A 15,697-nucleotide genomic window follows, 5' to 3' on the forward strand; every position below is an offset into this window, starting at 1 on the left:
TTCGACGCGATCTTGTGTACTAATGAATTTGTTAGTAACAAGAAAAGTGGCACCATTTTAAAGATTAAACTTTTCACTTTAAATTGAAAGCACATTCATTTAAATCACACCAGTATTTAAAAAGATATCCCGGCTGATGTGAAGAAGTAAAGAAAAAGACATGTATCAACTGTTTGATACGTCGCGAGTTGCGACCTATTTACCCCCTATAAAAGCACGTGTTTTCGGATTTTTGCTTTCACACGTTGATCCATACACATCTCTGCTTCTTTTGACACTTTACCTGGGACTCTACACATTCAGAAGCAGCACAAGTCGTTGCACTATTGCAAGGTCTCAGCCAGCGGGCTGTTGCACGTCAGCTCCACATAAGCCAGTCCTGGCTTCTGCCTGGTCCTGAAATTTCGATTTCATTACCCAGTCATCATCCCTATTGGACTATGACTCTGGTTATGAGTTATATTTTCAGACAAGTCTAGATTCTGTTTATTACAAGCACGACGGGAGGAAAAGTGCACAGAAGACCGGGAGAGCGCTATAACCAAGCCTGTATAGAAGAAAAAGTACCATTCGGCGGAGGCTCTTCACGGGTCAGAATATTCCACAGCATCGTCTCAAAACGCTAGTAGAAAGTATGCCCAATCGCATCAGCAGTATTGCAAGCTCACGGAAGCAACATAAAGTACCTAACTACTAAAATGCGTGAAAATGGGATATCTGTTTTAACCTATTTACATTTATGAAAATACACGAAAAATACGCATTTTTATTTATCAATAATCAAAAGCCGGAATAAATTTTTATTTTCATTTAAGCACATTAAAATATTCTTTATTTCGTAAAGCTAGGTCAGGTATTTTTGAAGATATAGAAATTTTTCTAACCGACCCTTTTTCTTTGCTGTCCAGTGTATAAAAACTGCACTCGCAAACCCGCCTGTCAAGCCTTCAGTCTCCGATGGCCCCGCTGTCCTGGTACGGTAGCGGTCAGGGTGACGACGGGGAAGTTGATAAAACCTTTGGGAATTTGTGCCCCTAGTAAAATGAACGACTACAAAATTTTGTGTTTATAACATTTAACGCTGTTATGCTTGGCTGAGGCCCGCATAACAGATGTAATAACCCATCCTAAAAAGGTGGAGAAAAGAAACGAAAAGTAAATAATGATAAAATCGCAGGGACAGCTAGTGGCGAGCTGTAGATGCGTGGCGACAGCTCAGACCCCGATCTCCAGATGGCCCGGATTGATTTGTCGCCTCGCCTTCTGGCTTGCCTTAACCGGTCGACCAGGAGTGGAGTAGCAAGAGCAGAAGCTATGCTCCAGGTTGGAAGCGTAAAATGTCATAACGCCGGGGGCATGCTGACCGATAAGGCGATCTTGCGCCCCGCAGTCTCACCTCTTGACAACAAACCGTTCACACAAATGTTGCTGCCCTCGCTGCCACCCGGCAGCTTATAATGGGGCGGCCCATTTAGTGAGCAGCGAGTGTGAGAGTTATCAAGATGAGACATTTGATGTGGCAGGCGTCCCGTAGTCTCATCAATATCCCGGCAACCATTCCAGCAATTTCCCACCCATAGACCCGGTTTAGGTCCCACCTCTCTGCAATAATCCTTGCACTTAGCGGGTGCTGTCTTTGGCTGTATCTCCTCAATAGTAGGTACAGGCAGAGATACCTACCTATCCGCTAGGTGTACACATCCCATTTTTAACCAGAGCTGATATAGATAATTCAATCACAGATTTGAAATCGTCTTTAAAAATTGGACTAATATCACGTAACATAACCCAATTATCAGACATGCTGTTGTACAGTGTTATTGGTATTAATCCTTTATTCGGTTAAGGACAGATTCTGTTTAGGACAGATTAGGTTTACGACAGATTCTCTATACGACAGATTCGTTTTAAGACGGATTTTGTACAGTCAAGAAAAAAATGATTTTTATAACCAACGCAACGTCTCAAAATCCGTTTTTAACCGACTTCAAAAAGGGAGGAGATTATAATAATAGGTTCGGCTGTAACTGTATGTATGTTTTTTTTTCTATATATGTTCACCGATTACTCCGTCAATTGTGGACCGAATTTCAATTCTTTTTTTGTTTGACAGGGTACACTTCTAAGGTGGCCCCATTGTCACCAAGTCAGGATCTGATGATGGGATCCTAGAGAAATCGAGGGCAACCCTCAAATTTTATAGGCACGTACATATATCGCTTTTCATATTGATTCTAAAGTGATTCAAGTATATGCGTCTGGTAGTCATCACCTAATATTGACGAGGTGATGATGGAAGGTAAACCTCCTTATTACATACGTACATACGTACCTAAAATATTTAAATAATTATTTAAATATTTTAGGTACGTATGTACATACCTACAGTTGTATTACTTCAGGTTTTTTAGGTAAGCTGATGATGAAAGGTCAAACTTCAAAACTATAGAATAACAAGGAGTAAACAACTAAAAATCATGAAATAAATTAATTTTAACAAAAAAATTAAAACAGACTCCAAAAACCGGCACTAAAAAGTTGAAAATAAATATATTATAATATTTATTTATTAGGACAAATGAGTACTCTTTAGTTTAATTATTATACTGGCTATTTGATTTGAAGAAGATCGGTATATTGTGCATATTAAAAATATGACTGACATTTTCATGTCAATTATTGAAATATTATTTTTGAATTGTCTGCGTTTTCAGAAAATTAGTTCAATAAATAATCATCTTTGCTGATACTAAAAATTATTCATGGTAAAAAAGGAAAACCTGTGATAGGTATTGCGAGCTGGTTACCGATATAATTTTGTGCAGAAGAATAAAAATGGGACAACAAATTGGAGATGTTTTAAAAGAAATGAATGCAGTACGTCTATTACGCTAAACGATAGTAACGATATAAAAGAAGGAAAGCACACTTGTGTTGCCGATGAAAAAAGAAATTTAATAGACGGACTGATGGAAGATTGTAAAAAGAAAGTGTGCGAAAATCTGGAACCTAGCTATTCCAAAGATCTATGAAAATTTTATGGAGTCTGTAAATTGTTTAGAAGAGCACGATAAACCAAGGTTTGAAGAAAAAAAAGATTTACTATTCAAAGCCCGAAAAGATTATCTAAATTTGGACAAAACAACCATAAAAAATCTAAAAGAATTGAAACTACCTCATAGCCTTGTCGAGGACTTTTTTTTATTTGATGAAGGATTAGATGATAAAATATTAATAATTGGAACGCCTTTGGCCAAGGAATATCTAAAAAAATCGGAAGTGTTACTACGGCGATGGCACANAACTATTTGATTTTTTTCTAAGATCAAAGTTTTAGCAAGATCAAGTTACGTATTTAATGTATTTTTTATACAAGTAAATCTCGCGACAAGCTTTTAATCATATAAATTGAGTAAAGTAATAAGTTGATGGGTTTGTTTTATTTTATTCTTTTTAGAGCATTAAAAGCTTGTTTTTGAAAAATATTTTTTTATTTAATTTTTTTACTTAAACTTTTAAGTTGAAAATTTGATAGTGTTCTGATAAAAGCATAATTTTAATGTTTCTAGCAAAACTTTTGTATCTTGAATCAAAGATAGGAAGGTGATTATTTTTTTCAAATATCTGCAATTCATAAAAAATCTGCCGAAAAAAAGAAATCTGAAAAAAGTCAACCCAAAAAAAAGATAAAAATGTTTAAAGCCTACTAGGTCATAAAATTTTAAAATATCACAAAATTAACTCTATCTCCTAAACTAAGCACAATCGTATAATATACATGGGGGTGATTTAGGTACACCTTGATGTAAGAAATCTAAATTTTTCTTTTAGACCTCACTGTTTTGGCCACCCTGTATATTTCAGAAGCAAGCAATTACTTCATCTTAAGTCATTTTTTATATTTTCTACTAAGGAATTTTTACTGATTAAGAAATTTTATAATACAGTGTGAGTCACGTACATAGTGAAAATAAGTTTAATCTATAAACTAGACCTATTTTTATCGACAAAAAAGAGGTCAAAAATTTATTGAGATTTTTTTTGAATTTTTAATAGATTTTTTTTTCCAATTACTTATTGTAAAGAAAACGTAATAACTTTTAAACTAAGCGGTATATCCTGATAAAATAAAAACAGTAATAATGCTAAATAAGATCTCTCCTGCCTTCGTTCAACACCCTACGGAAGTTCACAAAGATCATCCGACCGGACTTCGCAATTACCCAAGTGTTAACCAACCACGGATATCACAAAAGCTACTTAAAACGTTTCCAAATCGTCGCAGATGACCACTGTCCTTGTGACGACCAAACGCCACAAACATGGGAACATCTTCTTACACAATGCCATAGATTCGTCACACAACGCCACATCCATGAAACCACTTCTCGCTTGCTTAACGTAAATCCTTACAATCTAATAGATATAACCAAAAAAGAAGAAACTACCAATAGCTTTAAAATATACATAACCTATATAGTAAACAGCCTGAAAGATTTTAATAAATGAACACCCACAAAATCTCCATCTAAAACACCGCATTGCAATTGGAGTAAACCGTTAGCACCAGTTGCAAGTGCATTTCAGTAGCACTAATACATATAAAAAAAAAAAATAACAGGCGATACTAAAAAAATACATAAAATACACAAAAAAGGCCAACAAATAATAAAAAATGATACTTTTTGAAAAAAATCTACTTTTAAATTCGTGTTTTTTGGTTATTTGATAAATTTCTCCAAAAATGCCCCTATAACAGGTGGTTTTTATTACTTTGTATTATTCTCTATCGTATTAACTTCGTAAAACCAAAAATCGCATGTCGCTATCCCTATCATAACGTTTGCAATGATCGTTTGAACTAAGCCTCTCCGGGCGCGCCATTCAACGCTTTGTTAACAACGAAACGGAAAATGGCTCTAGTTTTGTAATTTTGATAATGACAAGTTAGATTTCAAATAAAAACAAAAGATTTTGAAGTAAAATAAGCATTTTAGTTAAAATTAAAATTGTCTCTACCTGTAGCGGAGAATAATGTTGTGGCAGGCCTTTGTTCAAAAGATCATAGCAAATGTTGTGGTAGGGATTTTTGGTTTAACAAAGATAACACGATAGAGAATAATACAAAGTAATAAAAAACCACCTGTTATACGGGCATTTTTGAAGAAATTTAACAAATAACCCAAAAAAATACGAATTTAAAAGTAGATTTTATTCAAAAAGTATCATTTTTTATTATTTGTTGGCTTTTTTTGTGTATTTTATGTATTTTTTTAGTATCGCCTGTTATTTAGCATTATTACTGTTTTTATTTTATCAGGATATACCGCTTAGTTTAAAAGTTATTACGTTTTCTTTCGATTAGTAATAGGAAGAAAAAAAAATCTATAAAAAATTAAAAAATATCTCAAAAAAAATTTGACCTCTTTTTTGTCGATAAAAATAGGTCTAGTTTCATCTATTTTCATATGTACACTTTAACGTGACTCACACTGTATATGAGTCAATGACTAAAACTCTTAAACGTAACTGATTTATCTTAACCGTTATAGTTTTCCTTGAAATTTCATGAAAAGTAAGTATTATTACAAATTTTCCAGATTTTTCAAGCCAACAGTTTAATTTTTAGAGGGAGGCCCTACTCGAACAAAAATTGGCAATTTAAACTTTAATAATTTGCAAACAGAACCCTAAATGTAAAAATAGTATTAGAAACCCCTAAGCCATTTTAAAAGATCTATCCAACGATGCCCCACAAGATGGGATAGAAGATGAAAAAAAGTCATACTTTACGTGTAGGGGAGCATAATAGTTTCCAAGCAAAACCTCGGACAGACAGACAGACATATCGAAACTATATGGGTTTCTTGTCAGGACTACGGAACCCTAAAAATGTGTTGCATTTTAAAAAGTTATCAATGGCCGTGGAAAAAAATGTTGATAATTCATTGAAATAAAGAAGCATGTTTATATCTGGTTTTCAATACTCTTTTTTTTTCAGGTATGTCCACTGTGTGGTTCGGTGGTGCGATATTACTTCATACACTTCAATTATAAAATATTGATGTGTGGGAATGCTGCCTGTGAGTATCCATTTACCAATTCAGATGTTGTTTTTACTAAAGAAGACCCTAATAAGGAATACGACCAAGTGGTGGACCGCATCAAGCGACCGGTTTCCCCGTCTGCTACGCAGTCCACGGTATCAAGCGAGGACTGGTCTGAAATAGAGAGGCTGGCCGGATACAGTAAGGCTGAAGAGCAGCTGGCCATTCAACCAGCTGAGGCCCAAGAAAAAAAACCAGCTAAAGCAAAGAAGACCCCTGAAGAAGTTGCTGAAGAAGTTGCTGAAGATGAAACAACAAAACAATTAGTAGAGGAACTTCGCAAAGTTTACACAAAAGATGCGAAGCCGACTGAAAAGGACGGTATTATAAAAAATGAGAAATGGTTAAAAAACTTGATGGATATGCAAGAGACTTCAGGCCGTAAACTGGTTAAAGACGAGGAGATGAAAATACTCCAGGAAAGCAAGCAACAAATAACCGGGTTAGGTGAAGTCATGGTTGATATTAATATGGGGGCATCAAGCAGCAAGGCTGTAATCAAGATAGATATACAAAAGAAAAATTGAAGGAAATATAATTTTCCTCTCATTTATTCATATTAAATTTATGTGTGTCATAAAAATAAGTTAAATAGTAACTTATTTTTAACTAAGGAAATATAATTTTTCTCACATTTAATCATGTGTATTGTGTGTCAAAAAAATAAGTTAAGTAGTAACTTATTTGTATAGATCGTTTCGTCCACGAAGACGCGCCACATTTTTCTTCCGCTAATGTTTGAGTGTTATCGGTACACGCTAAATTATCCATGAGTGCGCTGCAGACTCACACTATAATAATGACGTTCGGATTGCTCGGATCAAACTTCCCGCACCCCGCGCTTCCCTAGACACAAAAATTGGTGGGGCGCGTCTTCATGAATGAAACGATCTTATAACTGTTGTAGTATGTATAAAATGGCACTTCACAAGAGTAGGTAAGTCAAGAGATTTAAAAAAAAGTACTTACTTTTTATACCTATACCTACTATTATGACATGCAATTTTATTTGTGTGTATTAGTGATTAGGTATAAGTTAATCTGCTATATTATGCAAATACATGTTACATTTAATAATAATAGGTGTAGTTCTGTCTTAATTGTCACTAATTACCTGAAACTTTCATTTTATTTAACTTTGTTTTTACAAGGTACAAATTAGGTTATTATTAAGATTATACTCCGTACGCGTGAATCCCGTTTTCCCCTCTAGGGTTTGAATTTTGCAAAATCCCGTCTTAGTGAGCACCTACGTTCTAAAAGGAACCCCCATGCAAAATTTGAGAATTCTAGCACTTGTATTTTCTGAGATTTCGTAATGAGTGAGTCAGTCAATCAGTGACCTTTTCCTTTTTTAGATATACATTTTATTTGTAAATTATAAATTATATTATTTATTTGAAAAAGAAAAACATAAAAGATTACATTCTTTACAAATACGTACTAAATGTCTAAGATAAATATTAAGAAATAAATGTTGTATGTATTAGTATTTTTACATTGTGTGTTTTATTTACTTTTCTTGCAAGAACCCTTTGGATTATTCATTTTGGTAAGCTAGTTAAATAAATAAATAAATCTTTGGACAATCACACACTGCGCCAGCTAATTAATTTTTGCTATTCTTTTTATACTACTAAAACAGTAAAGCAGTTTAACATACCTAATATGACTTTCGCTTTACATGATGCACCATATTAATTTATGTGTTATAGATGTTCCCGCGACTTTGTACGCGTGAAAATAGTTTACCACCAAACAAAAAAACAAACTCTTCAGCTTTATAGACTATCTACGTCATTTTATAAAAGCTGAAAGCTTGTCAGCGTATGCTCCCGACAGACAGTTTTAACAGTTCCAACTCCTTGCCAATAGCTGCCAAAGCCACGGTGACCCAAACATCGTGATTCACCAACATTCTAACCTATTTATATTAGGAGCAGCTTTTATAACCTTAAGGGTTAAATAGGTTTGTGGAGGTCGTTTTATTGAGGATATACTATGTATTTGCTTCAACTGAACTTTTGATTACCTAGATTGGTCAATATTTTTGTTTGTCCCTTCTATCCCATATGCGATACTGAAAATAATTTCAGCGCGTAGATCGTACTCGAATACCAAGAACCAACTTCGCACGATAAATAAATATCGTAAAAAATTGGTGACAGTGTAGATGCGAACAAGGTCCCTGTGGGGCAAAATATTATTTGCTCTTAAAACAGTCTTACCAACCAAAATAGAATTAAATAAAACACAACCGCTCTTAGTTAAAGCACAAAACGTAAAGTAAGAACTAAACTTGGCGAACCTAGGTCGCCCTCCAGCTAAATTGGACAGATTTAGGCCCAAATTAGTTGGCAACGCAGCCTTCCTTACTGAAGCAAATATAAAGCTGAGAACTATTCATTCCAGTTGGATATTGGAAAGCTGGCTTAATATGTACTTCGTTGTCTTTGCATAATACGAGTAAGATGGATGACTTTGGGTCGTGAAAATTTTCTTTTTCCATATTTGAGTAACGTACGCTTACAAGTTGTGTAACCTCAATATTATATCCAGCTATCTTCTGCATTGAATCTTATGAAAGAAACTTGTACGCTCAAGTTAATTTTTATTATTCATAGTAAACCATTACGTAGGAGTCTAATATTAGGTATTCTATATTTTTTCGAAAAAAACAATAGGACGGCTAACTTTAATGGTCCATCATTACAAATTACATACCATTACCTACGTCTATTTTTTTTTCTTCAATTAAACTACGACCAAAGCTACCTACGTAAAATGACGTCAGAAACGGTAACAAGCAGCCCAACTTAAAATAACTTCTGAAACATTGGTGTTTTTCAGGAATCGTAAAACGTGCCCTTATCTGAGCTATTATGCAAATTGGAGCCAATAAAACTTATCTCGAACTTGACTGTGATGATGGTGGATGGACGGGGTCGATTCTCCCATTAGAGATACCTATTTATAATCCATGCCTAACAGGAACATTATTTTTAGTTATATTTGAATAGCAAGGAGAGTGCATTTCGATTGCCGATTTCCATTTTGCCTACCCTGTCGAAACTTTGTGAGAGATTGGTCCATAAAGCTATTTACCCACAACTTCATAATTCAATCTTGCAACAACAGCATGGTTTTGTGGAACGTCGCTCAACTGTCACCAATCTACTTATTTACACAACTGATCTATTTGAAGGTCTTGACGAAAACAAACAGATTGATAGTATTTATACTGATTTTCGCAAGGCTTTCGACAGGGTGGATCACAAAATCCTACTTGAAAAAATTGCATTCAATGGTATTCGAGGAAATCTTTGGAGGTGGTTCAAATCCTATGTCTCCAATAGAACTCAAATGGTAGTAATTGATGGTTTTGAATCCACATGCGTTGAAATCACATCCGGTGTACCGCAGGGTTCGATTCTTGGGCCACTTTTATTCGTACTTTTCATTAATGACATATTGAAATGTTTTCACAATAGTAAATTTCTTCTGTATGCAGATGACTTAAAAATATATAGGACTATCAATAATTCAAATGATCATACCAAACTACAAAACGACTTAGATAGACTATCTTTATACTGCGATGTTAATAAACTTGGACTAAGTACTAATAAATGCAAAGCTATAACGTTTACAAAAAAGAAAAAAATTAGTAATTACTCGTACTCACTCTGCGGTACTACCCTTGGGAAGGAAAATAGTATTAAGGATCTTGGGATCACTCTTGACAGTAAACTACACTTTGATATACATATTAATAATATTGTCAACAAGGCTTTCAAAATGTATGGCTTTGTCATCAGATCTGGTGTAAAGTTTAAGCAGAGCTCAACGTTCAGATACCTTTTTGTGTCTTTAATTCGCTGTCAACTAGAATATGCTGTAACAATATGGAATCCTTTATACGAAAAATACAATCTTGTACTTGAAAGAATACAAAAGAAATACCTTCGATACATACATTACAAATGTCACCATAAACGCTTATCGTACAAACTGTTACTTAACAAATATAAATTAACTGACTTTCGATCCAGACGTATACAACTTGAAACTATGTTGCTACATGATATTATACACAATAGATATGATTGCACAGAAATTACTAATAAATTAAGATATAGTGTACCCACAAGATCGCTAATGAGATCTTCGCGAACGCATAAATTGTTTGCAATCAAGCCTTGCCGAACCAATGCAGGTATTCGGTCACCAATTAACAGAATGCTAAAATTATATAATGAAAACTTCAACGATCTGGATATCTTTTCACTAAGTCATGATAAGTTTCGAGGGCTTGCTGTTGATATGCTCAGTTCAGCCCCGTAAGTTCCATATGTAATTGATATCACACGCCTGCTCTGTAGATGCACCCACTCGCGAGAAATGCCTCTGAACCCAAGGTTTCACTTCGATCACCGTAGGGCGGACAGGTGTGTGGTATCTCTTGCATATCACCAACCAACATGCACGGTTGGGTTGTTGAAATTATGTAGGTACAAAATATTGCTTTGTATAAGTTATTTTACATGCATACTTAACTTAGTTAAAATTATGTAAAAGACGAACTCCACCTTAACACTAGTTGATAAGTAAACTGAGACCAGCGCTGTTGGATTCATAATAATAATGTACATTATTTTATACTATCTTCTTTATATAAATTCTGATTGTGAATCTGTTTGTGGTCCTATGAGAATAAATGAAAAAAAAAAAAAAAAAAACCTATAAGTACTATCGCTATTGGGTATTTCTTTTGGCCCGCTACGGTTACAAAAATACTAAACCTGGCCCTCTACAAAATTATGTTGGACACCCCTGATTTAGTGGGTATTAGAGTTTAAAGTTCTTGACCCGTATTCAATTTCTAAAGTGTGTCCATACTTACGCACGTATTACATAACTTCTTGACCTTGGTCCAATGTTTGGATAGGACATTGTAAACATTTTTATAAGAAAATATTCCGAGATTGATTCACTAGATAGCCAGGCCTATAGAGCGATTACACGCATAATATTGCCTTATGAAGTTTGACATGACACCAGAGAAGTAATTTCAGCCTACATGGTAAGTACTCCATGAAAGTCTGAAATTAAAATCCTATTTACTAAAAGTGGACTAATTTTTATAAGGAGTCATAAAATAATCTCCTTCACGAAGTCTTTGATTGTTTCAAAGGGACCAAAAATTGCCTGCATTTTAAAAACCTGAAGATTATTATCTATTTGTAGTAACTTTGATAATACCCTTATAAAAACACGGAGCAAAAATATTCCACTCCTATGAACTTAAATAAAATTATACGACAAGCTCCCTTGAGTATTACAAGCAACCGTCGCATTACAAATAGTCAAGTAGGTAAGCAATTCAATTTATCATTGTTCATTTCAATAATTACCAACGGAGTTCATAATATAAGTCCTCCTATCCCCAAGTGCTTTCGCTTCACAATCTTGAATTTTTCTATATCATTCTTAAACAGAACATTAACATAAGTAACAGCTTACGAGTATTTGAATGAAATGAAATGAAATTTTATTAAGGTTCAGCCAAACCAACGCGATCAGCCGGCGTGCAGCGATGGCGACCAGACCTAAATACATTGATCGCCATCGCTGCACGCCGGTTGATCGCGTGTGATCGCGTTGGTTTGGCCGAACCTTAAGATCGGTTCTGAATTTTTAGCTTATACTTTAGAATGGTAAATTTTCAATGACTGACAGCTGAGATGAATGAGATTACAAAAGATAAAAGATACTATATTATGAACCTGCTTTCTTGTCTAACTTGTCTAGCAGACCTAAAAGAATCAGTCTGTTGAACCTGAACAGACATAGGACATTAATTTCTCCTATACAAAATTAATATTTGTCCATAGCTTTGCGAAGCTTCATTAAGAAAAGCACGGGCTTGCACGTTCCCAAGCCCTTGTGAGCACGTTTTTAACGAACAATGGCTAATGACTGCAATTAAAAAGTGAAACATATAAGGCCTTGTACAGGAGGGCGTATTCGCCGCGAATCCTAAGCGCGTAGAATCATACGCTCGTTGGCAAAATACTAGCAGCCAATACATTGCGTCCACAAGATACACGCGAGTTGTAAATTCGCGCGTAAATCGCGACATACATACGCTCGTGTTCGCGCGAAGACATTCGCGGAGTTTTCGCCCTTCTGGACAAGGCCTAACTACTATGTCGCGTCACGTCCCGTAGCGGACCTCCTCAGCAAAATCATATCTCAGTTCTAGAATTCCTTGTGCCAACATTGCAAAGTAATTCGGACCCAAGAAGCTAAATAAACTGACTCCAAATAGACTTACCTTAGTCCCCAACCTGATAAAGATTTGAAAGGATTTGAACCTGAACACAGCCGACTTAAATTTTCCAAAAGTTTGAAAATAAAGATAGATACTAGTACCTATTCATTTTAAGAAATATAAGTAAGTGCCCCCCGATTCCAAAAGACTGGGATCCCAATTCCAAACAAAGACAATGAAGCCTTGTCAGATTCCAATTAACGTCCGATTACAAAACTTCCTTCGAACTACGACTTAATTTATAAATAAAAATAGGACAAATGAGCAAGATATAATAAGGACATTTATTTTGCTACTGAGAATACACCTACCTAATATCATTGTGGTTCATGTAAGTAAAAATAACAAAGCCTTTGGCGTGGAGAAAAACTTTATTATTTTGACTCAGAGCATTATGCTGTATTTAGCTCATATTCCGTTTTATCCTTTGCCAACTAAATCCCTCAGGAAAGTTTGTGATACAGGATGAAAATCCTTGGTTTGAATAACAATTTATTCTTGTAATAATATAATAAAATGTCTATTGTAATAACAAATAAATAAATTTAGTTTTTGACGCTTTAATAAAAACTATGTATATAAAATGTTTCAAATCAAAAGACATCAAACAAATATCAAATATCACATAACCTTCTACATACCTCAATCAACTACATTTCATGGAACCAGATATAGAGACTGTAGAGCTATTGTGAAATCATCAACGGAAACAGGCCTGTCGATACTGCCTTGTTTGACAGCCCTTACATGCCAACCACTATTGTTTGTTGCATGGTTTTTATGATGCTTTGTACAAGTTCTTAGAACTGGCATGTTTATTTCACTAGGAAAATTCAGACAAAAGCACCGGAATTTATTATAAAACAATAACCGCTTGTCCGTCCGTTAATTTCAAAGGCTCAATAGCAATGGACGTATAATAATGTGTCCAGCTAAGATTTTAATAAAACATTATTGAAGGTTTCAAATTTTTTTCACAATATTGGGTGAAGGTTGTCCTCCTTCAGTATTACGAGGTCTCCCTGCTGTGGATCCTTGCAACGTACGTACTCTTCACTTTCAACGTTGCCGTAGTTCGGTGATGTTACTCAGTTTGCCAGTAAACGAACCAAAGTCGCTGACATAGCCCGACGGATTAGCAAGCTGAAGTGGCAATGGGCAGGGCACATAGTACGCAGAACTGTCGGCCGATGGGGCAGAAAGGTTCTGGAATGGAGGCCGCGTACCGGAAAACGCAGCGTGAGACGTCCACCTACAAGGTGGACCGACGACATCGTAAAGGTAGCAGGGAAGTGCTGGACGCAGGCCGCTACCAATCGATCAACATGGAAAGCATTGGGGGAGGTCTATGTTCAGCAGTGGACGTCCTATTTCTGAAATGATGATGATGATGATGATTCAGTTTGCCAACGCTGCCAAAAGTGCTGTCTAAGTTGCTCAATTCGTCGGAATCGGTCCAGCTTTCGTAGGTCCGGAGCCGGAAGCGACATCAGTGGCCTGCCAAGAAGAAAGTGCCCTGGTGACCCTGGTGTGAGCGCTGCGTAGTCGTTGGGAGATGAGGAGAGAGGAAAAATAGGACGACTGTTGAGGATTGCTTTAATTTGTCAAATTAATGATAGCTCCTCAAATGTCATACGCGTGTTCCCTAAATGCTTTATATGAAATTTTGCGGATTTAATGCCACTCTCTACATAGCCGTTAAAAAGAGCGTAGGCCGCGGCCGGTGAAAGATTGAATATCATGATCAGACACAAATTCTTGTATAGAGACTGTATGGTGCTAAGGGCTACACTTGAATCACTCCAGTGAATACAGCGAGCTATAGACTTTCAAAAGGCTGAGTTTACAGTAGAAGCGAGACGGCTTCCTAGTATCGCTGCTGACAGCTCCAAACGGGGTATAGTGATGTACCTTGTGGGGGCGACACGTGACTCGGCACAAAGGAGATTTATGGTTTGTTTACCGAATTAACAGAATGACTTGATGTAAATACTCGTACAAGCGCCGTAAGCTGCTTGAGAAGCATCAATTAAACTGTGAAGTTCAATGTATGAAGTTTTATCATGAAAAATATTCCTAGGCATTGTGAGATGTTTCAAATATTTAAAATTAACTATAAAGTGTGCCCAAGCACGTTGAATGTCAATTCACAAGATCATCCCAATTTAATGTATGTGCCCAAACTTTTTGCAACAAGATTTTGGGCTTTACACTGCTGCACTGTACACTAAGTTAGTAGGCTGAACTGATCGAAGATTTTGAAGTGCAAACGCAAGTAACGTTTAGTAACAATGTCCGAGTCCGAGGTACTATTATCATCAATATCAAATGTAGTACGTCTTCACATGGATTCCACACTAAACCCAATGTATGAAGGAAAACCAATTCCTTTTTTTTACGAGGAATTGGTTACGAGTACCGTTGTCTATGTTATGAGTTTCAGTTTCAATTATTACATCTAAGACTGAAGCCACATATACTTATAAAAATATTAAATTGGGGTGGACGTGTGTGTAAACCAGTTCAATATTATTGATTAATTCATTTTAAATTAATATTTTAACTACTACACAGTTTCCATACATAATATTCTTGGAATGCATCCATCGTAGTCATAGAAATTTCATCTGCACTGCAGTATTTTCTTTTTAAATCGTAGGTACCTACATTTCATTTGAAATTTTTTGTATTTATTTTACCCTGAAAATTGCCCAATTAATTTTCTACCCTAAAAATACCCAAAGTTTTGAGTAAAATACCCTAAGGCGGGGGTGACACTGAGGCGACGAGACGGCGCGGCGCGTGCGGTGATCTGCGCTCCGCCTCCCACACCCCGCTGCCCGCCCAATGGCAATGGGTCATTTATTGTATTTGCAGAAAAAGTTATTTTTTTATAAATAAAATAATGCTCTTGTAAAATCTATACCTATACGATTAAAGCAAATAAAGTGTTAATGAACCTGGAAAAAAATCAATAATTACAATTTAATGCTAACAATTATTTCAATGTACTCGTTCAGTTAACTCAGTCCATTTTTAAAACAATACGGGTATAATACAGTATAATAAAGTAACCAACCAGCCTCTGATTGTATTTACTTTCTAACTGAAATTGTTTCAGATGCCTGGAAAACGGTACCTGGTTCTTACACCCTGAAGGAAACAAACCCTGGACCAACTATACGACCTGCATTGACGTGGAAGACTTAAATGTAAGTTTAATTATTAATTTACTAACTATAGTTGCTCAGACCCC

At 35.6% G+C, this 15,697-nt stretch overlaps 2 protein-coding genes across 2 annotated transcripts in view; both read left to right on the forward strand.

The window, feature by feature from the left end:
• LOC114360821 (uncharacterized) overlaps positions 1-7,344 on the forward strand; it is a 28,579-nt gene extending 21,235 nt beyond the window's left edge. The window contains exon 2 of the mRNA XM_028315636.1: positions 6,002-7,344. Coding sequence (XP_028171437.1) covers positions 6,002-6,634 — 633 coding nt within the window. The 3' untranslated portion in view covers positions 6,635-7,344. The remainder of the gene's footprint in view (positions 1-6,001) is intronic.
• NGR-B4 (neuropeptide receptor B4) overlaps positions 1-15,697 on the forward strand; it is a 107,425-nt gene that overhangs the window by 52,166 nt on the left and 39,562 nt on the right. The window contains exon 4 of the mRNA XM_028315635.1: positions 15,563-15,653. Within this exon, the coding sequence (XP_028171436.1) occupies positions 15,563-15,653 (91 nt within the window). The remainder of the gene's footprint in view (positions 1-15,562; positions 15,654-15,697) is intronic.

The sequence above is a fragment of the Ostrinia furnacalis genome, unplaced genomic scaffold (assembly GCF_004193835.3).
Source record: "Ostrinia furnacalis isolate ACB-3 unplaced genomic scaffold, ASM419383v2 OfSCF5186, whole genome shotgun sequence".
Classification (NCBI taxonomy): domain Eukaryota; kingdom Metazoa; phylum Arthropoda; class Insecta; order Lepidoptera; family Crambidae; genus Ostrinia; species Ostrinia furnacalis.